The 21,148-nt window shown below is 40.9% G+C and overlaps 1 protein-coding gene across 2 annotated transcripts in view; it reads left to right on the plus strand.

Moving 5' to 3' along the window:
- Ankfy1 (ankyrin repeat and FYVE domain containing 1) overlaps positions 1-21,148 on the plus strand; it is a 60,222-nt gene that overhangs the window by 17,526 nt on the left and 21,548 nt on the right. For both annotated transcript variants that reach the window (XM_040749098.1, XM_040749097.1), the window contains exons 5-11: positions 4,449-4,572; positions 6,180-6,329; positions 8,083-8,248; positions 14,478-14,682; positions 16,331-16,399; positions 16,746-16,945; positions 20,823-20,920. In XM_040749098.1, coding sequence (XP_040605032.1) covers positions 4,449-4,572; positions 6,180-6,329; positions 8,083-8,248; positions 14,478-14,682; positions 16,331-16,399; positions 16,746-16,945; positions 20,823-20,920 — 1,012 coding nt within the window. The remainder of the gene's footprint in view (positions 1-4,448; positions 4,573-6,179; positions 6,330-8,082; positions 8,249-14,477; positions 14,683-16,330; positions 16,400-16,745; positions 16,946-20,822; positions 20,921-21,148) is intronic.

Here is a 21,148-nt window from a genome sequence, read left to right on the forward strand (position 1 = left end):
ATTAATCCAGAGAGTGTATGGTTCGGTAGATTTTGTATTACTTCATTGAAGTTAACTGCTTTTTAGGTCCCAGTATGTTTTTATAAAAAGTGCATTTTCTCTGTTCTTCTCCCAAGTTGGGATTGTAGAATAATAGACAAATGCTCATCAAACGGTGCCAGGCAGAGTGCTTTGTGCACCTGTTGTAACTGTGGCTATTGGTGGCCAACTTAGTTGATGTCTTTCTCTCCCTCCCTTCCTCCCTTTCTTCCTTTTTTTTTTTTTTTTAAAGATATTTACTCTTTTTTGTAACACAAAAAATAAAAGACCCAGAGACTGATTGGGTTTCAAGCTTCAAGCTAAAGATCAGAAAAGCAAAGCAGTCATGCCAGTAGATCTTAACCTTTACCTCAGGCCGAAAGGGTTGTTCCTGTCTCCACGAGCGCTATCACCAAGCCTCAGGCTGCTGCCTCACTCACTTCATTGTGGCTGGAGAATTCAGTGCCTTCTTATCCTCAATTTGGCTGGAGAATGAATGCCAGCTCTGAGACCCTGTTCCTGTCTTAAGTACCCCTCATGAGTCCTGGGATTAAAGACGTGATCTCTGTTACTCTTTTAGACTGATTCAATTTCATTTAGCCCTGGGTGGCCCTGAACTAAGAGAGATCCATCTGCATCTGTCTCCTGAGTCCTGAGATTAAATGTGTGTGCCACCACTGCCTGGCTTCTATGGCTAACTAGTATGGTTGCTTTGCTATTTTGATCTCCAGTGGCTTTACTAAATCATAAACAATATTATCACCACACATTTTTTAAAAGATGTATTTATTTATTTATTATGGATACACAGTATTCTGTCTGCATGTGTGCCTGCATACCAGTAGAGGGCACCAGATCTCATTACAGTTGGTTGTGAGTCACCATGTGTTTGCTAGAAATTGAACTAGGGACTTCTGGAAGAGCAGTCAATACACTTGACCTCTGAGCCATCTCTCCAGTCCGATGTAGTCCTTTTACAGTACTTCATTATCTCTTTTTATTCTCATGGGTGCGTGAAAAAGATGGTGGTTGAAAGGCTAGTTTTAGCCATCAAGATGAGAGACTTGGCTACCAGGAACTGCTTGCTCTGTTTTTACTGTGAGAGGGCTTTTCTTCTAGCACAGACCCACAGGAATCCATACACAGAATCTTCCCAACTATCTGTAAGTGATGTGGGCCTGAGAACTGTTTTACTATCTAAATCTAATTTGAACATAAACAGGTCCAAGGTGCATAGGGCTAGATTGTTAGCACAACTAACTTCAATGTTGAGGTACTCTATCTAGCTAATTATTATGTTTATTTAGTAAGTTTTTGAACTACGTAGGAGTAAACTCATACTCATTTTAGATTGTTTTTCTTTTCCTCAGATATCCTGAGCTTTCTCATTGACCATATCAGACTTCCTTATAAATTAAATTGCTTTATTTAAAATGTTCTGGGTGGTTGTATGCCTACTGCACTAACGGGCTTCGGGAGCCCATTTCCCATGGAGGGATACTCTCTTAGCCTAGATGTACAGGGGAGGGCGTAGGCCCTGCCCCAATAACTTGACAGATTTTGATGATCCCTCATGGAAGGCCTCACCCTCCCTGGAGAACGCATGGGGGATGGGATAGGGGAGTTGGTGAGGGGCATGGGAGGAAGAGTGACCTGGGATTGATATGTAAAATAAGATTGTTTCTAATTTAAATAAAATTTTATAAAAAATGTTCTGGGATTTGTATCAATTATTGATACTGGTATAATGGATTCTTTAACTAAAATGTTTGTTGTTTGTTGATTGATTAGAACTTGTAATGATCAACATTACCAGATGCTCAAATCTGTACTGTTGGATGTGTCAACAGCTTTTTAAGGATCTGGTGCCCTCTACTGGCATGCAGAAGATTGTATGCATAATAAATAAATAAAATATTTTAAAAAAAAGAAAAGAAAATGAGATGTCTCAGCTTAAAAAAAAAAGAAAAAGAAAAAGAGCTGGGATGGAAGAGACCAGGTCTAGAATGAGTGCTGGCTCTTAATGAGGTTACAAGAGTGCCCACTGCTGTCCGGCAGAGAAATGACATGTCTAAGATAAGATGTTAAGAGTCTTGGGCAAATGCAGACAGTTCAGTGTGAGGTCTCTAATTTCTGTGAGAGGTCCTGATGGCTTGGAAATGTTAATAATTAAATTGATGAAAAAGTGGATGTCTAAGGTTTCTATTGCTGTGAAGAGACACCATGATCACAGCAACTATTACAAACAAAACACTTAATTGAGATGGAGGTTTACAGTTCAGAGGTTTAGTCTGTTATCATCATGGTGGGAAGCTTGATGACATGAAAGCAGACATGGTGCTTTTGAAGTAGCTAAGAGTCTTATATCTTGTGACTCTGAGCAAAAGAGACCTCAAAGCCTGCTCCAACAGTGATGCACTTCCTTCAACAAGGCCACACCTCCTAATAGTGCTACTCCCTATGAGTTTATAGGGGCCAGTTATATTCTAACTACCATAGAAAGTCTTTATTTTTAATGCTATCAGAAAATTCTCTTACAAAAGAGTATGTTAACTGGGCATTGGTGGCGCACGCCTTTAATCCCAGCACCCTGGAGGCAGAGGCAGGCGAATCTCTGTGAGTTCGAGGCCAGCCTGGTCTACAAGAGCTAGTTCCAAGATAGCCTCCAAAGCCACAGAGAAACCCTGTCTTGAAAAACCAAAAAAAAAATTATGTTATAAAAATGATAGCATTCCTCCTGATTATAAATACATATTCAGTGTATGCAACTTTATTTAATTCTGGAAAACAGAAGTATATAAAGAAAACTCTAGTTATCTACAACCCAACCATTGTTCATCTATGTTTTTTCTCTCTGTAGTACTCACTTCTCACACATGAACTGATAGAAAAACCAGAAAACTATCTGGGTGTGGTGGCACATGCTTTTAATTCCAGTACTTGGGAGGCAAAGACAGGCAGATAACTGAATTCAAGGCTGGCCTAGTTTACAGAGCTAGTTTCAGGACAACCAGGGTTACACAGAGAGACTCTGTTTCAAAAACAAAGTGGGGAAACAGATGGGACTTTGGGGGGGTGCCTGATTTATACTTTTTAAGATCAGATTTATGGGCTAGAAGTATGGATCAGAGGTTAAGAGCCCTTTAGCTCTTAGAGAGGACCCAGGTTTGGTTCCCAGGGGCTCACAATTATCTCTAACTCCATTTTCTGGGGTTCTGATGCCCTTTTCTGGTCTACTTGGGCTCCTACAAACATATGGACTCACATAGACACACATGCACATAAAAATAATGAATAAATCTTTGCTAGGCATGATGGCACACGCCTTTAATCCCAGCAAATTGGAAGTAGAGAAAGATAGATCTTTATGAGTTTGAGTACAGTCTGGTCTACAAAGTGAATGCCAGGACAACCAAGGTTATATGGTGAGATTCTGTTTTTAAAAATGTTTAAAAATAAAATAGATTGTTTTGTGTTTTTGTATTCTTTATGGATATAAAATTATAAAAAATATACTAATAAAAAGGATATTTTTCCTCTAGAGGAAAACTAGTGTGCTTTGCTGTTTTTCAAAGATGAAGTTTGAACTGAGAACTTACATTTTAAAATAAAAGTATGTGTTCTTTTGTTGTACAAGTTGTATCAGTTTTTAGTTATAGGTGATCCACATAGCAGGTGGCACTCTAGGGATCCAAATGAGTGAATATGAAGTTTGTAATTTTTAAGAAGACATCTGTTGTCATGAAATATGTCCAAGTCCCTTGGCAGTAAGAAGGAAGAGATAACTTTCAGAGTCTAGGACCTTGTCTGTACAAGTGTGTAAAGTGCTCTGCAGATGGGAACTGAAACTCGCTGTGCTCCTTCTGTGCAGTTGGCCACCTGCTGCTAGAACAGTGTTCTAGCAAGTCCATCATATCTATATCTGTACTGTAAGTGCCTCTCTCTGAAAGGAAGGAGGGTTTTTCTCCTGGAATACTTACTCCATAGTTGTGGTCAGATCAGAGTGACTTTGTCACCCATTGTTGTGGTGTGATGCATACTTGGAAATTCTAGTGGTACAGAAAACTGAGGTTTAGGTATATACTGTTTTATTTGTCAGATAGTGTTATACATTATAGACCATGGTTCCTGGACTCATTTTGTAGCTCAGGTTGTCTTCTTGAACTCTTGACAATCTTCCTTCCCTCAGGCTCCCCAAGTACAGAGGTTTGAGGTGTGTGCCATCCCTATGTTGAAGGTTGTGGGGTTATTTTGTTTTGCTTTTTCTTTTGGTTTGTTCAATAAGTAAAAATCCATACATTTGATGTTCAGTATTACACCTTAGTTTTACTAGACACAGCTAGTGCCTCAATCATTAACTTTGGTTTATTTATTAATGAATATATTTGCCTTACTAATACTGTTCATCATGAATGAAAAATCTCTTACAGATGTGAGAAGGGTGTTATGTCTCTGGTGAATGTTAGGAACTGTATTCGCTTTTATCAAACTGCAGAGGAATTAAATGCCAGCACACTGATGAACTACTGTGCAGAAATTATTGCAAGTCATTGGGTGAGTAACAGATTGAGAGGTATGGACAGAGCTTTCACACTGGCAGCCAGAGATCCCAGTGTAAGTCCTGCTTCCGCACTTGCCTCTCAGATACATTGTCTTTGCTGTTTGCAGTCTTGAAAAATAAGCAGTTGGTTTAGATGATCTGTGAGGCTTTTTTATTTTCTGGAAATGAGTCCAGGAGCAGATATCCAGAGGAATACCTGCCTTTAGCATCATCTTTTGAGAAGCTTTTTTTAGGTTTTTATTAGAAATAACAGGTTTGATCTTTTTTTTTTTTTTTTTGGTTTCTCGAGGCAGGGTTTCTCTATATTGTTTTGGAGGCTGTCCTGGAAATCGCGCTGTAGACCAGGCTGGCCTCAAACTCATAGAGATCTGCCTGCCTCTGCCTCCTGAGTGCTGGGATTAAAGGCATGTACCACCAACGCCTGGCTTGATCTTGTATTTTTTATGTGTATGCAGGTGCACATAGGTGCTCATGGAGGCCAGAGGACAACCTCTGGTGGAGTTACTCAGGTACTATTCACCATATTTTGAGACAGGGTCTCTCATTAGCCTAGAGATCACCAATTACGTGAGTCCAGTTGGCTAGTGAACCGCAGGGACCCTACTGTCTCTTCCCAAGCTCCCCCCCCCATTAAATAATTAATAAATAAAACAACAATCAGTGTTGTTTTATGAACTAGCTTCTGTGATTGTTTTGTATATAGTGGTATGGGAGGAGCCTTTGAATTCTAAAGAAATATTTCTAACAGAACTGGTGTGTGTATGTGTGTGTGTGTGTGTGTGTGTGTCTGTGTCTGTGTTTAGTGCATGGACCTATAGCCCCAACTACTTAGAAGGCTAAGGCAGGAGGATGCTGAGTTTGGTCTGAGCTGAGATGCAGATTCAAGAAAAGCCTGAGGAACTTAGCTGGGAATACAGCTCAGTGGTACAATGCTTAGCTAGCATGCAAGAAGTCCTAGATTTGATCCCCAATACCACTAGAAAAGTGGGGTTATTGTTTTTTGTGTTGAGATAAGATCTCATTCTGTAGCCCAGACTGATCTGGAACCCACTATGTAATTCAGACTGGCCTCAAACTTAAGGCAAACCCCCGCCTCAGTGCAGTCTCTGAAATGTTGGGAGTAAAGGCGTGCTGAAAACTAGCTATAAAGAACTGACAGAGTGGTAGCCTTCACTTGCTGATAGGGCTACAGCTGTGGAGAACACCTGGGACTTGGTAAACTGTTGTAGTTCTGATTTGTTTTGAAATCGCCATCTTTGTAGACTTAGTTGGAAAAGGACACTAAGTTCATGGTAGGACTCCTACGTGACTTGGTTCCTGTTGAAGATCAGCATTGATGTTCAGCTGTCCAGTGTCTGAGGCCCAACTGAGCTGTGATGTGTAGAGTGTGGTACCTATTAATACAGATCCTGACTTGGGCGTTTTCTCACTGTCACACTTTGTGTGAGCTCTCTAGCCTCCATAGACTTCACTTTCATCTGTAAAACAAGCAAAGATTCAAGTAGTTGGAAAAATATTAAGGTCTTAAAGTAGGGCTTGACACATACTTAGTAAATGACAGTTGTTATTATTGACACTTTTCATTGTTTTTAATCCTTAGGATGACTTGCGAAAGGAGGACTTCAGCAGCATGAGTGCTCAGTTATTATACAAAATGATCAAATCCAAGACAGAGTACCCATTACATAAAGCTATCAAAGTGGAGAGAGAAGATGTGGTCTTCCTCTATCTGATTGAAATGGATTCCCAGGTATTGTAGAAACATTTCCATTTTTTTCCTGTCTCCAATTTTTTAAAAATAGCTTATTTACTTTTATTTCATTTTATTGATATTTTGCCTACATGTATGTCTGTATGAGGGTGTCAGATCTTGAAGTTAGAGACAGTTATTAGCTGCTTTGTGGGTGCTGGGAATTATCCGAGTCCTCTGGAAGAGCAGTCAGTGCTCTTAAACAATGTGCTAGCCATCTCTTCAACCCTCCCCACCCCCAAATCTTATTACTATTTAGATTCCCTGCTTCCATCTGTACTGTCATTGAGCATTCTAAGGACTTTTGACTATTCAGGTTGCTTTTGAGTATTTCCTGTTCTGTTCCTCAGAATTCATTAGTCTTGTACAGTCCAAAGCGACATTCACATTTCCAGATGGCTGTCACAGCAGTACCTGACTTTAGGCCCTAATCTTTGTTTTCATTTCTTACCAAAACAAGTTTCCACAAATTCAGTGCCCTAAACCAACACATGTTCTGGACTGGTTGAGAACACTTCTTGCTTTTGCAGAGGACACAGTTTTGGTTTTAAACACCCACATGGCAGCTCAGAACCATCTGTGACTCCATTCCTAGGGAATCCAGTACCTTCCCTCTTTTGACTTCTGGAGGCATCAGGCACACATGTTGTCCACACGCAACATGCAGGCAAAACACTCATGCACATAGAATAATAAAGTTTAAAACAGTAACAGCAACACATCAGTTTATTATTTATCAGCTTTTCCTGTTTGAGGTCCAAGCCGGAAGTCAAAAGACTAAAATCAAGTTGTTTGTAGATGTGATCATTCATGGAGCTGTTGGGAAGAATCCATTTCCTGCTCACATAAGTTTTTTTGCAGAATTATCTAGTGGTCTAAGACTTCCATTTTCTTGTGAGCTGAAGACTGTTGTCAGCTTCTAGATGTCTGCACAGTCCTTAGCTTCAAAGAAGCATTGCTTCCATCTGTAAAGCCAGCAGTGACAGGTCAAGTCCTGATTTGACCCCTTAACGACCTACTCTTCTACTGTCCTGTTTCACTTTTAAGAATGAATGTTGTTACAAAGTGGGGCCCTGTAGGCTGATCCAGGATCTTCCTAGCTCAAGGTACTTAGCCTTATCACATCTGCGGTGGTACCTTTTTGCTATATAAGGTGACATTCTCACATTACCTGGTAATTAGGGCATGAACATCTGTAGGGTGGGGGTGGAGGTCATTATTCTGCATACCATACTGCCTTCAAAGGAATGAAAATGGAAATATGGTTTATCATGGGTGTTTGTGATAAAGAAGACTTTGTTAAGCTACCTTTTTAAACTCTTTTTCATAAAGTTCTTTATGCTGGCTTGTTTGTGATATTTATGTCCCGCATTGATATGTGTTGCTATCCCATGCACCTGCCCCCCCCCCATGCTATTTGCATTTTCCCTGTGGTTCTTTAATCACCTTTCACATTGTTGCCATTTGCTTTGTAATTAATCACTATTGTTTGTATGGTACTGACAGCATATGCTCTCAGGAGGCCTGATAGAAAGTCTGTGAATGACGGTGAATTTGGGGACTAAGCAGTGCCAAGGCATTAGAATTGGCACTTGTGTAAGAAGTGTGGTGACATACACATTATGGGAGAAAGGCCATTTTTGTGAGTTTGAGCCTGGTCTACCTATTAACCTGTCTCAAAAAAGAGGTTTTCAGTTTGGAAAGGTTAAAGTATTTCCTGTCTGCATGCTGATTTCCCCACTTCTCTGTGCAGCTCCCAGGGAAGCTGAACGAAATGGATCACAATGGAGATCTTGCATTAGATCTGGCTCTTTCACGGCGCCTAGAAAGTATTGCCACCACTCTGGTTAGTCATAAAGCTGATGTGGACATGGTAGACAAGAATGGCTGGAGCTTGTTACATAAAGGAATACAAAGAGGTGAGGAGAAATGAATTTTACTGTAGCATGAATAATAACAATCCAGAGACAGATAGTAGGGTTAATGCTGAAGATCAGAGAAGTAAAATAGCCAGCTGCTCGAGAGTCTCACCTCTACCAATGCTCAGACCAAAGGAGTGATCCTGTCCTCAGATTGCATCTCTAGACTGCATCTGTCTCCACCAAACCCCAGACTGCCTCCGTTTGCTCCTGTCTCCTCCCACCTTATATTTCTGTAGTGCTGGGATTAAAGGGTAGTGATCCCAAGTGCTGGGATCAAAGGTGTGAGTTCCTCTTTTAGACTGATTTACTCTCATGTTGTGCAGGGTAGCCTTGAACTCACAGAGATCCATATGCCTCTGTCTCTTGAGTGCTGCAATTAAAGGTGTGTACCACCACTGCCTGGCCTCTATGGCTGTGGCTAGTTTTGCACTCTGATCTTCAGGCTGTAGATCATAAACAAAATATCATCACAGTTTTCTTTGTACACAATATATTTTCTAAATTTACAGTTTTCAGCTTCCTAAACCAGGAATTCCCAAAAGACCTTGAGTCTGCATACTCAGCCTGCATGAGTTAGAACTTGTGATTGTTGGGTTGGAGAGTCTGAAACACTCTTGACTTTGTCAGATTGTCTTTTCATAGTGCCACCATCACTTGAGGAAGAGAGGCTAGCCAGATAGCATTTAAGAAGCACCTTTGGACGGGGTGGTGGTGGCATACACCTTTAATCCTAGCACTCAGGAGGCTCACAGATTGATCTCTGTGAGTTTGAGTCCAGCCTGGTCTACAGAGTGAGTTCCAGAACAGACTCCAAAGCTACAGAGAAACCCTATCTTGAAAAACCAAAAAAAAAAAAAAAAAAAAAAAAAAAAAAGGAAGAAAGAAAGAAAAGGAAAGAATTATCTTTGGAGTGGTGGTAGTGTTTTCGGTGAGTTTAAAGTCAGTCTAGTCTGTAGAGTTAGTTTTGGAACAGTCATATAGAGAGACCCTGTCTCAACAACAAAAATACAACCAGAAACTAAAGAGAAAAATGCCTCTGGGGCTGGAGCAATGGTTAGTTGCTAGAGAGCACTTACAGTGAACTTGGTTCCTAGTAAGTAAATTCACACCTGCTTGTAACTCCAGCTCCAGAGGTCCTGATACTGTCCTCTGGTTCTACAAGTACACACATGACATTCACCCACACAGATACACATCAAGCTTTAAAAAAATTTTTTTGAGGTACCTTTGGCTGTGAGCAACATATGTCTACTTACTTAATCCCATTTCATCAGCAATTGTGCCAGTAAACTGTTAAAATTCTTAGGAAAGGATTAAAGGCCCAGATAGCCAAAGTCATCTTTAGCAGAAAGAGCAGTGCTGGAGGTATCAGCTATGATACTTGATCTCAAACTATGCTACAGAGACATAGTAACAAAAACAGCTTGTTGTCAGTCTAAGAACAGGCCTGAAGATCGATGAACTAAAAAAAAACAAAAAACAACACACACACATAGTTATAGCATCCCAATTTTGAGAAATCTGTCAAAAACATGCATTGGAGGGGCTGGAGAAACAGCTCTGTGGTCAAGAGTGCTTGCTACACTACCCAACACTCAGTTGACACCTCACAACTGCCTTTAACTCCAGCTCAAGAGTTGTTTGGTTTTTTTGGTTTTGGTTTTTTGAGACAGGGTTTCTCTGTGGCTTTGGAGGCTGTCCTGGAACTAGCTCGTATAGACCAGGCTGGTCTCAAACTCACAGAGATCTGCCTGCCTCCGCCTCCGCCTTCTCCTCCCCCTCCCCTTGCTACTCCCCCTCCCCAGTGCTGGGATTAAAGGTGTGCACCACCAATGCCCGGGAACTCAACTCAAGAGAATTTAACATCTTTTGGACTTCTTGGGCACAGGCATACATGTTGCACACACTCACAAACACATATTAAAAAATAATAGAGCAGGGCGGTAATGGTGTACGCCTTTAATCCCAGTACTTGGGAGGCAGAGGCAGGCGGATCTCTGTGAGTTTGAGACCAGCCCGGTCTACAAGAGCTAGTTACTGGACAGCCTCCAAAGCTATTAACAGAAACCTTGTCTTGAAACACCCCCCCCCCAAATAGTAGAAATTAAAAAGAAATACACTGGAGCAATGACAACCTTTTTAACGAAGAATGAACTTCAATCTATACCTATCACCTTTACAAAATAATTACAAAAATTATTTCAAAATGGATTAATGACCTTAAATGTAAGACTAGAAACTTGGAAACTACTAGAGTGGCAGTTCTGAACCTCTGGGTCTTGACTCCTTTGGGATTATATACCAGCTATTCCGCATGTCAGATATTTACATTACGATTTATAACAGTAGCAAAATTACACTTATGAAATAGCAATGAAAATAATTTTATGGTTGGGGATTACCACAACATGAGGAACTGTATTAAATGGTCACAGAGTTAGGAATGTTGAGAACCACTGTGCTAGAAGAAAGAGGTGTAGCTAAAATACCTCAAGATACAGGCATAGGCAAGGGTTTTCTGAACAGTATTCCAGTAGCAAGGAAGTACTCCCCAAAATTAAAGTTTTTTAAAAGCACCCAGTCAATTAATGAGCTAAACTGTTAGGTCTTATAAAAGGATATACAAATGACAAAAAAAACTTGAAAGTGCACCACATCTTATTGCCACCAGGAAAATACATATTAAAACTCATTTGAGAGTCTGTCTCATTCCAGTTCAGAATGGTTGTTATCAGGACCATAAATGACAGGACAAAGAGATGGTTCAGTAGGTAAAAGCACTTGCTGCCAAACCTGATGGTCTGAGTTTGATTCCCATAACCCACATGGTGGGAGGAGAGAATTGACCCTGGAAAGTTGTCCTCTGACTTCTACACTCAGGCCATGTCCATGTGCACGCCTACTTTTATTCATACACATGAAATAAATAAATGTTAAAAAATAAAGGATAGGTGGAGAGATGGATTAGTGGTTAAATAATTATGAGGAACAGAGTTCTAATCCCAACACATAGGTAACCTTAACCTCACTGCCAAGGTAGACCAGAGACAGGTAGACTTGCTGCCTCCAGCCTGTCAGAGAAAGTGTAAACCCCTAGGTAAAGGGAGAGACACTGCCTAAAAGAATAGACAGAATAAGAGAGGGGGATACCCGCAGCCTCTTCTGGCTCCATGCATACACACAGATAGGCACATGCACCTGCACACGTGTGGGGCACAGCTCTTAGTTATTTGCATATGTTTGCGGTTGCATTATTCATTATAGCCAGAAAATGGGTGTTCATCAACAGACAACACTGCTGCTCCCTCAGCCATGGTTTTGTTTCTTAGCAGAATGTACTATTTGAATGTTGATGCTGCAGCTGTGTTTTTCTCCCCTTTCTGGGCAAAGGATTTAGGGTAAATGTCCTTCTGAGCTATGTAGAGTGTTGTGCTTGCTGGCTAGTAGAGAGGAAAGTTTTACTCATCACTGGGTAGGAAACTCTTATAGCAGATCGCTGTGGAGAGCAGATATAGCACTTAGCTCTGGGTTTGTACTCACTAGGGAAAGTTTCTACCACATAGGGAATTGTTCTTTCCTACTCTGTTTAGTATCTGAGGTGTTTATTTTGGAAACAGATTCACTTGTTACTAAAAAAACAATTAAATTCCTTTCCTCTCTGGGAGCTGAATTCTTATGTTTCATAAAAAAAATCTCTCGTGAGTTATTAAATATTTGGGTGATTGCTTAGTTACAGGGATTGCCAAGACAGTTTTGATGTGTGTTCTAATGTGATGTAATTTTTCATTCTGAATTTGTGAAATGTCTGGAAGTATGTGGATCATAGTGTAAATATAGCAGACTTTTAAAAGGAGTGTGGTATGGACAGAGTACTGACTTTGGCTTGAGTCCTGGCACATATGTTGCTCTGATAGTCATTTGTCCACACTTGTATAGACTTCTCTTGTCTATAAAATGGGAAGGGATCTTTCTGCTTATCAGGCTGTTAGCTCAGTGAGACAGGATTGGGATGTGCCCTATACAATGTAGCCTTTACCTTGCCTGGGCATTGGAACTCCATAACCAGACCCTGTAGGAATTGTTTTCTCTTCATTGAGGTCCCACTGAGACACTGGCTGGTCTAGAACACTACATGGTAGAGCCTGGTCTCAGACCTACAGTGGTTCTCCTGCCTCTGCCTCCTGTGTTCTGGGTTTTGGGTATGTGCTGTCACTCCTTTTGAGGGATTGTTTGACTTTGCCTCCTTCATCTTGCTATTACTTGGGGAACATTACCCAGTGACTGAGTGCTGACCTTGCTTCCAATTCATTATGAGTGATGGAAGTTCTTAGTAAATGAATGAGGTCTAGGTCTACTTGAAGATGCACATTAGAATCCACACAACATTAGTTCTTATCTTACTAATAAGCAAACCCATCTGTCAGGAGAATTTGGTGGTATCAGGGTCTGTGAGGCTATAGGAGACCCACATAGGGTAGTGTTACCATCTCTTCTGTTCCCATCTCCTCTGATTAGCCTGACCTAAGCAAGATGATGAGTCCTTTCATAACAATTCTAGTTTTCTACTACTTAAAAACCTGCAATAACCTGGACTCTCTGACTGATCATTTGTAGAAAATTTTAAAACAAGGACTATTAAATACTGTTTGTATTATCTTAATGATGAAGGTTTATGGCTGTTCTCTGAATACAACTCTCAAAACTGAAAGGACAGTTGTATGCCCATTCAAAAATTGTTCAGTATTGGTTAGGAGTACTTTTATGTGGGAAAATGAAGACAATAATGCTTCATTTAGCTGATGTTGGTGACTGAGGAAAGCAAGTGGTTGAAAGTTTTCAGTAGGAGATACTGTTTTTCTCTTGGCAAGGTTGGAACTCAGGGCTTTAAGCATGCTGAGCAGTGGTTGAGTGCTAGCCACACCCTTGTCCTGTCAGATTGAAAGTGTGTGGAGTGCTGTTTCCTTGTTGGTAAGAACTTTATCTAGGGCCTAGATTCCAGTTCCCTGCTTTGTCCTGTTCTCTGCATGTTTTTTTTTTTCTTGTTTATTTGCCCTCTGAACTGACTTTCCTTAATTCAACTTCTAATAATTTCTAAAGAGCTTTTTTTTTCTTTAAAGTGCATATAAATGTATGGTTATAAATTATGAATTGATTTTTGGGTCTAACCTTTAAGTAAATTCATTTATCTATCTATATATTTATTTATTTATTTATTTTGGTTTTTACAAGACAGGGTTTCTCTGTATTGTCTTTGGAGGTTGTCGGTCCAGCCTGGCCTCGAACTCACAGAGATCCGCCTGCCTCTGCCTCCCGAGTGCTGGGATTAAAGGCATGCGCCACCACCGCCCGGCTAAGTAAATTTAATTTAAAGTCAGTAAATCCATTAAAAAGACTTGAGTCATAAAAATGTTAGTTGAGAATGGTGGTTCTTGCCTGTAATTTCAGAGTAATTACAGAGTAAGACCATTGTCATTTTAAAAAATTAAGATACAAGATGGTTTATGTTATGCTTTCTGTCTGAATCAAACCATGTGTAGGTTTTTCTGTGCCTGTGTCCTCATTTCTATCTTTAGAGGTAGACCTAGGACTCTGCTAAGAGAGTAGTTATCTGGTCAGAATTGATTGGAATAGAATCTGTCTGTTAAAGTGAAACCTAGTATCCCTGAAGTTCATCTGTTTTCTTCCCCAAGTTTCCTAAGGCCAGTTTTTTAAAGACATTGGTCGATGAGTTCCAAGTAGAAGCTAATTGGTGCCACCTGGAGGTCAGTGAGACAAATAACTGCTTCCACCCACCCAGCTATATGTGTGTATGTGTGCCAGTGTACCCATAGAATCCATAAGAGGATGCCAGATCCCAGGACCTGGAGTTGCAGGCAATTGTGAATCACTGTGTTAGTGATGGGCCTCGAACTGGGGTTCTCTGGAAGAGTCACCACTGAGTCATCTCTCCCACCCAAGTCTGTTATTATTAGACAGTAAGGGCATCTTAAAGGAAGGAACAGGTGCAAATCGTCATTGGTAATCAAAAGGTGGACAAAAGAGCCTTTTGAATTAAAGTGCAACTCTGCGGACTGTCATGGATTTCCATCTACAGCTGTCTACAGCTTCAGATAGGCCCAAATATCCTTCTTCTATGTCTGCAGTTATCCACTTGCTGCCTTCAGAGTAAACATTGGCCACAGTAACTGGTTGTCATGTCATTGTGTGTTCTGTTATTTCTTTCAAGGAGATCTCTTTGCTTCTACATTCCTCATTAAGAATGGGGCCCTTGTCAATGCTGCCACATTGGGAGCCCAAGAGACCCCATTACACCTTGTAGCATTGTATAGTTCAAAGAAATACTCAGCAGATGTGATGTCTGAGATGGCGCAGATTGCAGAAGCTCTCCTGCAGGCTGGTGCTAACCCCAACATGCAGGATAGCAAGGGCAGGTGAGTACACTAACTCCAGAAGGGGGTTTTTATGGTGGCACACAACTGACATACATACTATTTGACATTAGTAAAACTGATGTTTATTAAAGCTGCAAGCATTTATTTGTCATGTAATTAAGTGTCACTACCAAGACTAGAAGCATTTGAGGAAAACATTTTCAGCCTGGTTAAATAAAGGCTGAATTTCTAAGCAATTTATATCATTTTCATGTTGAAAGCAACCAGAGTGGTCACCTGGTCATTGTTTACAAGGACATTCTTCAACATTTTTTAGGATCACTTGGATAGTTTGAAGAGGAACTGCTGCCTTTAGGCAACCTGTTTTATCTCTCTGAGACCTAATGGTTAGAAAATTCCATATTTTAAACCCACTTCTGCCTTATAAATATCTTAACTTTGGACACCTTGTTATCTCCAGACCATGATACCTTCATTGCATAGCCTTTTTCTATATTTGGTAGTATTTCTGGATTATGTTTGCTGTTTTGCATTTTTACCAGTTTTTATTTGTATTTATTGTTACTTTGTGTATACAGGTGTTTTGCCTGTGTGTGTATTAATGCTCTACATAAATGCAGTGCCTGTGAAGGCCAGAAAGTGTGTAGGAATCCCTGGAACTGGAGTAACAGGTGTTTGTGAGCCACCATGTGGATGCTAAGAATCAAACCCAGGTCCTCTGGAAGAAGTGCTCTTAACCACTGAGCCATCTCCAGCCCAGTTTGTTGTTTTTGTATCTTCTCAGGAGTTAGTTTAGAATTCCTTGTGGTTTAGAATTGTAGACAGGGTTGCCTGTCATGAGGCAGGGGTGTGGGAGACTCTGAAGAAGAGTGCAGCCCTTGCCTCAGCAGCCTTGGGCAGGGCTACAAGCATCTTTCACCATCAGCTCAGTTCAGTATTTGAAAACATACCCAGGAGGTCAGATTCTTCGAGGCTGGTTTCCAGGAGAGGGATTGTGCAGTGGGTCCTGTGCAGAGATAAGATGGTCCAGGAACTTGGTGTTGCATAGTAACACTCATTCTTCCAAGTAGTTACATCCTTCTTTCCCCATGCTAATTCTTTGGTCCCCCTCAGACAGACAACAGACTGAGGCCAGACTGGGGCCCTGTGCTCTAGTGCCAGCCTTCTAGTACTAAATCAACAGGTGGTGAAGAACAGGTTCAACTCCACCCAGTTCTGGCTTGCCGCTGCTGTGTGCTCCTGTGCTAATAGAAAATTACAGTGAAGAGCAGTTTCTTTTCAGATTGGCAGAGGAGAGGTGAGAGAAAGTGTGACAGAAGCTGTTCTGTCCTTCAGGAAGGGTTAGAACTGGAGTAAAGACATGGGCCATAGAAACAAATCCATTTTCTTTCTTTCTTTTTTTTTCTAGACAGGGTTTTTCTGTGTAGCTTTGGAAATTGTCTTGGAACTCTCTCTTGTAGACCAGGCTTGTCTGGAACTCACAGAGATCTGTTTGCCTCTGCCTCCTGAGTGCTAGGATTAAAGGCATACACCATCAGTGCCCAACGCAATCTGTTTTCATATTATGATTCTTGGCTTTGGTTTTAGAAAACAGAGTAATAAAACTGGTTATAGTTGGTGAATCTACTGCATGCTATGAGTGTCTGCGTTGTTTGTTTTAATTCCTTCTATTCTGTCTTGCCCTCAGGACTCCTTTACACTTGTCCATCATGGCCAGGAATGAATATGTGTTCAATCAGCTGCTGCAGTGTAAACAGTACGTAGGGCGGCCTGGAGAAATGAAAAGCGGTTGTGAGGGTGGGATTGTGAGTGAAAAATCTTTCCTTATTAAAATCTCTTAGAAACTATTGTCATTTATTTGTTTGAGGTCTTATTATGTAGTCTAAACAGACCTGGAATTCAAATCCTACTTTAGTCCTCCAATTACTGGGATTACTGGCTTGAAATTTTCTCTTAAGCTTTCTAGGTACAACCCTTAAAGTAACTTAAAGTTACAAACCTTAAGTAAAATAAAAATTTGTCCTATAGAAAACACAGGGAGAGAGTAAGCTGTTGGCAGCAAGGAAATTGTATCTGTCATTCACAAGGCCTCTTTATTTCAGATTAGATTTAGAGCTAAAGGATCATGAGGGCAGCACTGCGCTCTGGCTTGCCGTCCAGTACATCACCGTGTCATCTGGCCAGTCTGTAAACCCCTTTGAAGACCTCCCGGTGGTGAATGGGACGTCATTTGATGAAAACAGCTTTGCAGCCAGGCTCATTCACCGCGGCAGCAATACCGATGCCCCGGATGCACTGACAGGTAAAACGTGACTGAAGGAATTAGATTGCAGTCTCAGGTCTTCGAGAAGTGACAGCTTAGTTTCTTATTGTGGCTTGATGACAGGGGCTTTGGATGAATGCAGTGCTGGTCTCAGATTTTCTAGATCGTCCAGGCTAGCCTTGAACATGTTGTCCTCCTGCCTTAGCCTCAGTGCTAGAAGCACAAGCATGTGCCACCATGCCAGCTTGTAAATGTTTCTAATAATACAGAAAGGGAATGACTTACTATTATGAGAATTGTTTGTTTTGTTTTTAATTTTAAGCTCAGTAAAAGCCCATGTGGTTGGTTGGTTTGTTTTAATCCCGTGTTCCAAATAATTTAACCAGGCATTAGTTTAAGTCTTACAAAGCTAAAACACACCTGGTAAGTTAAAGCAATGGTTCTTAGACTTTGTAGATTCCTTTTTACCCTTGTAGAGCTTACAATCAGTAAGTTTTTCTTTGGATAGCTATACCTTTAGTATTTACTAAGAGTTGGAAAATAAAAATGAGAATTTTATTCTTTAGTTTTCATTTTTGATAGAGTCTTGTCAGGTTTGTATAGCCCATCTTGGACCTGAACTGGAGATTCTGCTGCTGAGCTCAGCCTCCCAAGTACTGAGATCACAGACACAATCTACCATACCCAGCTTCTAATCCCAAGAACCTTCTGTTTTTAATTTGATTTTTAGGTTTGTTTTATTTTATGTGTTTGAGTGTTTGCCTGCATGTATCTTTGCCATATGCTTGCCTAATTCCCTTGGAGGTCAGAAGAAGTCATCAGATCTCTGGAAATTGGACTTAGAGATGGTTGTGAGCTGCTTTGTAGGTGCTGGGAACCTGAGTTTTCTGGAAGAGCAGCAAGTGCTTTGAACTGCTGAGCATTTCTCCAGACCCAAAACTGAGAAGCTTTTAAGAGCTTTTTATAGTATAGTTTTTAAACAAGTTAATTAGAAGAGCAGGTAGTTTCTTGTATCTACATCTGTGTTCATTCTTTTCAGATGTGTTGTTCTGGTTAAAGTGAATGAAGAATGTACATACTTAGAGACACATGGAAAGGGGAGGCACATTGTGAATATATGATAGTCACACCAGTTTGTGCTTTGAGTGGATTGCTTTTCTGTGCATGGTTCTAGAAATTATGCTTTAGTAACTGGAGAGTGTTGGTTCACTGTGTTATGGATGTCCCATGCTTCATGTTTCGGAACTTCACTCACTGATATCACTGCTCATCTCATCAGAAGTCTTTCACTGAGCTGGGCGTGGTAGTACACTCCTTTAGTCCCAGCACTCGAGAGGCAGAGGCAGGTGGATCTCTGTGAGTTTGAGACCAGCCTGGTCTACAGAGCGAGTTCCAGGACAGCCTCCAAAACAATACAGAGAAACCCTGTCTTGAAAAAAAACCAAAAACGAAAATATCAAACTTGGGGTTACTAAGTTTTCCAATATTCAAATTTTGTTTTTGAGGCAGGTTCTAATGTAGTCTAGACTGCTCAGATTTGTTGTGTACTTGAAGGTGGTCTTGAACTCTTATCATTTTTAGATTTATTTATTTTATTAGTCCGAGTGTTTTATTCACATGTATGTATGTGCACCATATGTGCTTAGAAGAGGGCATGGGATCCCTTGTAACTGGAGTTACCAACAGTAGTGAGCCATCATGAGCCAACATAATTTATTGATTAATATGTTATCATAGTGCCATTTCCAGGTGTTTAGTTTCAAAATCTTAGTTCTCTGAGTAGAACTTTCTGCCTTGAGCTTTTGTTACCTACTATGGGGATTTCTTTTCTTTTTTTGAGTCAGGGTCTTGCTGTGTTATCCTAGCTGACATAGAGCTACCACACAGAGCTAGAGGAACCAAACCCAGGTCCCCTGCAAGAGTATAAGTGCTCTGAACTGCTAAGCCATCTCTCAAGCCCCCTCTTTATTGTCTTGCTTTTACCTTCCAACTTGGAAATTCTGGGCAGGTATTATGTACAACAGAGGTTGAGATCATACTGACTATAACTATAGATGAAGTCACTTTCCGTGAAGGGAAGGAAAAAAATGATAGAAAGACAAAGTAGTGCTTTTGTTCATTTCTTTTTCTTCATTTTGTTTTTGATTGAAGGTGTGTGTGTGTAAAATTGAGCATGTGGGAGTCAGGTAATAACTTTTGGTTCTTGGTTTTAAGGCAGAATATCTTTCTACATATTCCAGATTAGCTAGAGTTTTCATTCCTAGCTCCTCCTTCCATCTCACTGTAGATATGCTGGCATTCATTACAGGTGCATCTGACTGCTGTGTACATGGTTTTGGTGATGCCAGAGATTGGTTGCACACACCTTTAATCCTAGCACTCAAGAGGCAAAGGCAGTCAGAGCTCTGTGAATTCATGATCAATCTGGTCTACATAGCAAGTTCTAGGTCATCCAGGACTACAGTTGTAAGGCCCCAATTTAAAAACAAAGAAACAAAAACCAAAACACAACTCTGGAAATGGCGTATGTGTTGTCAGGCTGTATAGCAAGCATTTTTGCCTGGCACAGTCCTCTCCCTGGCACTGCTTTGTTCCATTTTTTTTTTTTTTTTATTTTTCAGTCTTAGTATTCATTTTATTTAAATTTTCAATCACCACAGCTTCAGAAAATAAGTTTTTAAAAAAGATTTATTTTTTAGTTTTAATCATGAGTATGCCCATGTGTCTGTATATGGGTATGTGCAAATATATGCAGGTGCCTACTGAGGCCAGAAGAGCTCATCAGGTCCTGTGGAGCTGGAGTTACAGCAGTTGAGAGCTACCTGACTAAACTCAGGTTCCCTGCAAGAGTATTGCTCTTGACCATTGTGCCATTTTCTAGCACCCAGAACATGAGATTTTCTTGTGTTTGGAAATGGAGTTGGAAACACTGTTCTGGAGCCAAAAACCATTTGGAGAAGATTTTATTTTCCTAAGTGTTTTATTCAGAAAATAGTTACAGTGCTAAGCAAAAATATATTGGAGCCAACAGCAAGCTTATACGGCTCTAGGGATAGAACTGGAGCATTTGATGGGCATTTTCTAGTACAGCTACAGTGCCTGGACATTGCCACCTATACCCTGTCTTCCCCAGAACGTTTGAAAGGGTCTCTAGACCTTTCTTCCCTCCCTCCCTCCCAACCTCCCTCCCTCCTTCTCTCTCTCTCTCTCTCTCTCTCTCTCTCTCTCTCTCTCTCTCTCTCTCTCTCTCTCTCTCTCTCTCTCTCTCTCTCTCACTTAATATGTAGACTAGACTGGCCTTGAATTTACAGAGATGAACCTCCACCACCCTTGTTTTGTTTGTTTTAAATTTATAATTTATTTTGTGTGTTATGGATGTTTTGCCTGTATGTATATCAGTGCACCATGTGCATGTCTGGTGCCCATGGAGGCCAGAAGAGAACATTGAATCCCTTGAAACTGGAGCTATAGACAGTTGTGAGCTGCTGTGTGGGTGTTGGGAATCAAACCTGTGTCCTCTTGAAGGATCCAGTGCTGGAAGAGCAGCAGTGTTCTTAAACACCGAGTAATCTCTCCAGCCCCTAGACATTTTTGATTGTCAGAAGTTCAGAGCTCCTTCTGGCATCTGGTGGGTGGAAGCTGGGAATATTGCCAAATATACAACTTAGAGAGCAGGCCTCTGTGGTAAATGATTGTCTCAGAAAATATCAGCAGCACTGCAGTCTGGGGGAAGCCTCACCCCTACCCAAGCCCTACTAGGAGGTGCAGTGAACTGCCAGCAAGGGTCATGAAAGAAGACCTGCTTTCTGGTGTGGCCTGGCCAGCGGGTGGTGAGGCAGGTCAGGGCGTTGTGCTGGGTGGAACTTAAGTTCATTTCCATGTAAATGAAAGAATGAACATGGCTTCTTTCTTTTAGGAAATTGTTTACTACAGCGGGCAGCTGGGGCAGGAAATGAGGCTGCAGCTCTTTTCCTAGCAACTAGTGGTGCCCATGCCAACCACAGGAACAAATGGGTAAGTTGGAAAGGGCAGCTGGGGGAATGACTGTGGTCTGGGAAGGAAATAGTAATGCTGGGTATGCAGGAAAAATGAAATTGTCTTCCTTTTTTTCCTCACTTTTGTGAATGTACATTCATATGATCAGTGTAAAAGGGATTCTTGAATGTCCTCACAGATTGGTTGACTGATCCAGTAAAAAACCATTATCTATATTTTTGTTGTATGGCCAAGTCCTAAATTAAA

Source organism: Mesocricetus auratus, unplaced genomic scaffold, assembly GCF_017639785.1.
Source record: "Mesocricetus auratus isolate SY011 unplaced genomic scaffold, BCM_Maur_2.0 Super-Scaffold_100007, whole genome shotgun sequence".
NCBI lineage: Eukaryota > Metazoa > Chordata > Mammalia > Rodentia > Cricetidae > Mesocricetus > Mesocricetus auratus.